The sequence below is a fragment of the Charadrius vociferus genome, unplaced genomic scaffold (assembly GCF_000708025.1).
Source record: "Charadrius vociferus isolate BGI_N301 unplaced genomic scaffold, ASM70802v2 scaffold259, whole genome shotgun sequence".
NCBI classification, from domain to species: Eukaryota; Metazoa; Chordata; class Aves; order Charadriiformes; family Charadriidae; genus Charadrius; species Charadrius vociferus.
Genome location: NW_009661368.1, coordinates 6242288 through 6246174, shown reverse-complemented (window position 1 = coordinate 6246174; position 3887 = coordinate 6242288). Strand labels below are relative to the sequence as shown.

At 36.7% G+C, this 3887-nt stretch overlaps 1 protein-coding gene across 2 annotated transcripts in view; it reads left to right on the top strand.

Annotated features, from left to right (window-relative positions):
* Positions 1 to 3887, top strand: part of ARFGAP1 (ADP-ribosylation factor GTPase activating protein 1) — a 17017-nt gene that overhangs the window by 7907 nt on the left and 5223 nt on the right. Inside the window, exons 8-9 of one of the 2 annotated variants that reach the window (XM_009893440.1) lie at positions 653 to 685; positions 2079 to 2108. In XM_009893440.1, coding sequence (XP_009891742.1) covers positions 653 to 685; positions 2079 to 2108 — 63 coding nt within the window. The remainder of the gene's footprint in view (positions 1 to 652; positions 686 to 2078; positions 2109 to 3887) is intronic. The other variant, XM_009893441.1, reaches the window with a different exon arrangement.

Here is a 3887-nt window from a genome sequence, read left to right as displayed (position 1 = left end):
AATACCAAGTTACAAATTGCTGATGATTTTATATTTTTTCCTTCCTTTGACTTCTTTCTAACTACAGGATTTTTTGTCAGTTTAAATAGAAAGTTTGTTGGGCAGAGACTGTGCCTGGAGGGAATGCTTTGGGAAAAACTTAGGCATGGTCTTCACGCTCTGCGTGTTCTGTAAATTTGCACTCTTAGGTGACATTCAACTGTAAACTAAAACCAGAGGAAATAAAAATTTATTACATTTTCCGTAGATGATGGTGGAAACAGATTAAATATTTTTGTGAAAATTATGCATCGCAACTTTTTTCAGTTTTGCTTAGTATTCTTCCAAACTTTTATAAGCATAACAGTTATCTCTTACTTTGGGTGACATCATGAGAGACATAAATATTGCTGTGCTTTTGCATTGGCTCACCACGGTCTAATCTCTACTGAAAACCCTTTCTTCCCCTATTGTAAGTTGAGAAATACCAGCACTTCCCGAGAGTGATCTGGAATGCAAGAGGTGGTGATAGGGGTATTCACTATTACACAGTGAAATTCTGGCAAAGATCCATTCATCTTGGAGAGGATCAGGCGTCATTTCTAAATGCGTGTATTTAAAAATCAAAAGTTTTATTCCTAGTAAACTTGAATGCGTTTGCTTTTTTTCACAGGCTACCAGATTTGGATCTCAAGCAAGTCAAAAGGTGATTATAGATTTAGCTCTGTCATATTGATTGTAATTGGCATTAAATGTCGTGTATTTGCCTGCATCAGTTGATTTAAACTCAGAATCATAGAATATCTCAAGTTGGAAGGAACCCATAAGGATCATTGATCATCAACAGATCAGTGTATTTTTTCCTTCATAGTGCACAGTAATTTTTAGGTTCTAGCTTTTATTTCCATGGGAATTGCAATCAGCTGCAGTGATCAAATTAAGCAAGAAACAAACAGTGATGCTCTGCTGTGTATAACTGTTGCGTGTATTGGAGAGGCAGTAGAATGAAACGCTTTAATTCATGCTTGCAAACTTAAAACACTCTTTATTTTTGTGAACCTTAAATATGGTTTACCTTGAAGTAGTTTTCTTGGAAAGATGGCTTGTATTATATTCTATTACCATTGCTAAAGCCTAATAAGATATTACAATTGTGAATTGCTTAATATTAAATTAACTTGCTTGTGTGTATTTTAAAAAGTAGCAATTACAAAAACATTTCATCTTTGAAGCTAGGGTTAAAACAGAGTTGGTCAGACCCGAATTACACAGAGCTCTGATATAAACAAGATCTGTTTGCATGGAAAAGATTTAAATTCAAATGTTTTTACATTTAAAAAAAATAAATTCTTAATGTGCCAAAGTTCTGAGTGAGAAAGGCCTTACAAAAATTAATGTATCATATAGGAGTGTTACTTTGAACTATAACTCTTCTTGTATGTATAGCATTAGCCTGGCATGCTTTCTGATATGTGTAGAATGCTCTTGCTCAAAACAAATGTGAACCTGCAGGTGTTGGTGTTCAAACAGAGGTACATAGTAGGATGTTAATAGTCCAAATAGCAAGCCAAACTTGTGCATGTTTTGCAACAAAAATGTCTTGTTAAAGCATCAAAACTTGCTACTTAGAAGTTTTAAAGTATTTGCTGCTTGGCTTATGTAAGAAAAATGAAGTGTTCTACAAGTCTTCCTCTTTCACTCCTTCTGGCAGTTTGCTTTTTAGAAAAGTGTTCTTCCTTTAGTATTATTAACAAATGTAAATGTAATATTAAGTGTAAAAATTCATCACATCTACTGACAAGGACCACAGCAACATGGTGCTCTAGAGTCTAAGCTGTGTTCCTTAAACTTAAATTTGGTTCTGGAAACATCTGATTTTTTGCTCTGTAAAACAGATTTAGCATCTTTTTGATGTAATATATTGTTTAAAAGTATATTTGCTGTCCAGTGACAAAACGTACTCACTGCTTGTCTTGTCAGTAGATGTTAAAATTGGAAAAAGTTCACACTACTTAACTTGCCTGAAAAAATGCTGCAAATTTTTTGCTAAAAGCTGCTTCTACCTTCCTTGCTCTTTCTCTTTTGCTGTCTGGGTAAAGTTTTGGGGCTACAAGCAGCAGCCAGAGCCGGTAATGCCCTCCCGTATATACTTGTGCATGGACTCCTTGTCACTGTTCGTGCTGAATATGTGCATTTGCTCTTGAGCTGTCTTTTATTTTTTTGCCAAGTCAGACCTGTTTAGAATAATGTTGTGTGTTTCATACGGTAATGTTTCTTCAAAACTATTATAAATAGGTTAAGTTGAATAGAGATATCCAAGCTCTGCACTCTCAGAAAACATATTGTACTTTTGTCCATGGTCTTCATGAACACAGATGATGTCAGGATTTCTGTTTGCATGTCTGATCCAGGAATGCAGTATACCAAGAACTACCCTGGGATGTTGTTTGGAGGCAGACTCCTAAATAAATGCCCTGTTATGTAGTGTTTGCAGTGGTGGTTAAGATGCTGTTATGGTTTGAAGAACCCACAACAATTTATTGTCATTTAGACAATTATTCTATCACCCGATGACCCCTCCCGACCTGGGAAGGGGAATTGGAAAAAACAAGGAAACCTGAGGTTTGAAATATAAACACAATTAATAGAAGAAGACTAAATAATTGACAATAATAATACTAAAGAACCAATGTTGATTCCGATACCAATATAAAATATGCAAGGATTATACTTAGCCAATTCTATCAGTAGGAAGCTGTGCACTCCCTGCAGTAGACAGCCAGTGTTGGACACTGAGAGCACTATGACTTTGGGAGGAAGGGAAGGGCTTGGGTCCAGTGCTGGGGAAGAAGTTCTCAGGATCAGAGCCATCATAGAAGAGGGAAAACTCCTCAGCAAACTTTCTAATTTATATCGAATGTGACGTTCATGGTATGAAATAATCCTGTTGGCCAGCTTGGGTCAAGTGCCTGGGTCTCCTCCTCATCCCTTCACCTGGCGAGCTTGAAAACACTGAGACCTTGAAACCTACATACTGTAGCTGGCTATAAAGTACGTATTTTTACAAACTCAGACAGTAGCGTCTTCTAAAAATGCAGTTTTCCCAAGCATTAGAAGAGACCTTACTGAAAAGTAAAATTACTGAAAAGATAAGGTAATCCTGTGTCACTCAAACCAGGACAGATGCTATCCTAAAGTCAGCAATAGTAAAGATGAGGAAGTGATTCAAATGGAAACACTGTTGTACCCAAATCTTTCTGTTTTTACAAAATTATGTGGTTGAGTAAATGGAACAATATGAGAATTCTTCTGGATTCTAGCAATGACTTCACTTAGCATACCCAAACTGTTAGTCTTAGTGTATTACACTATTTCCTATATAACATAACCAGTTTGCCAGGTTTAATAGACTCTGAAGGATTTTTCAAAGACGAAAAGTCCCCTTTCTTGTTTTTCGTAAGCACTTTCTAGCCTTGCTTCCAATGGAAACAAGCCTTATGTGATTTGCATTTACGTTTCTTACTAGGTGGAAATGGGGTTACCTTTTGCCTTTGTCTTCTCAAATAACCTTTGAACTGGTAAGGGGCAGAAGTATTGGAGATAGTGGTGGTTGGGTAGAGGGGAGATCCTGGTACTGCTGTGGCAAAGGGAAAGGCTTTTTCGACACCTGGGAATCTGTGGAGGAGAGATGCTCACAGTGCTTCATCCCCAGGAAGAGAATGAAGGCTCACACCCTAACCAATGTCAGTAATAAGATACAAACTTTTAGGAAATGAAACTTCATTAGTCTATGCTAAAGTTTAGGAATAATGTTTGTCTCGCAAGCAAATTGGCCCTTTTGGATTAATTGGGCTGATTCAGAAGGTAATTGATATAATATGGCAATTCTGAAGAAAAGCTTAAATCAA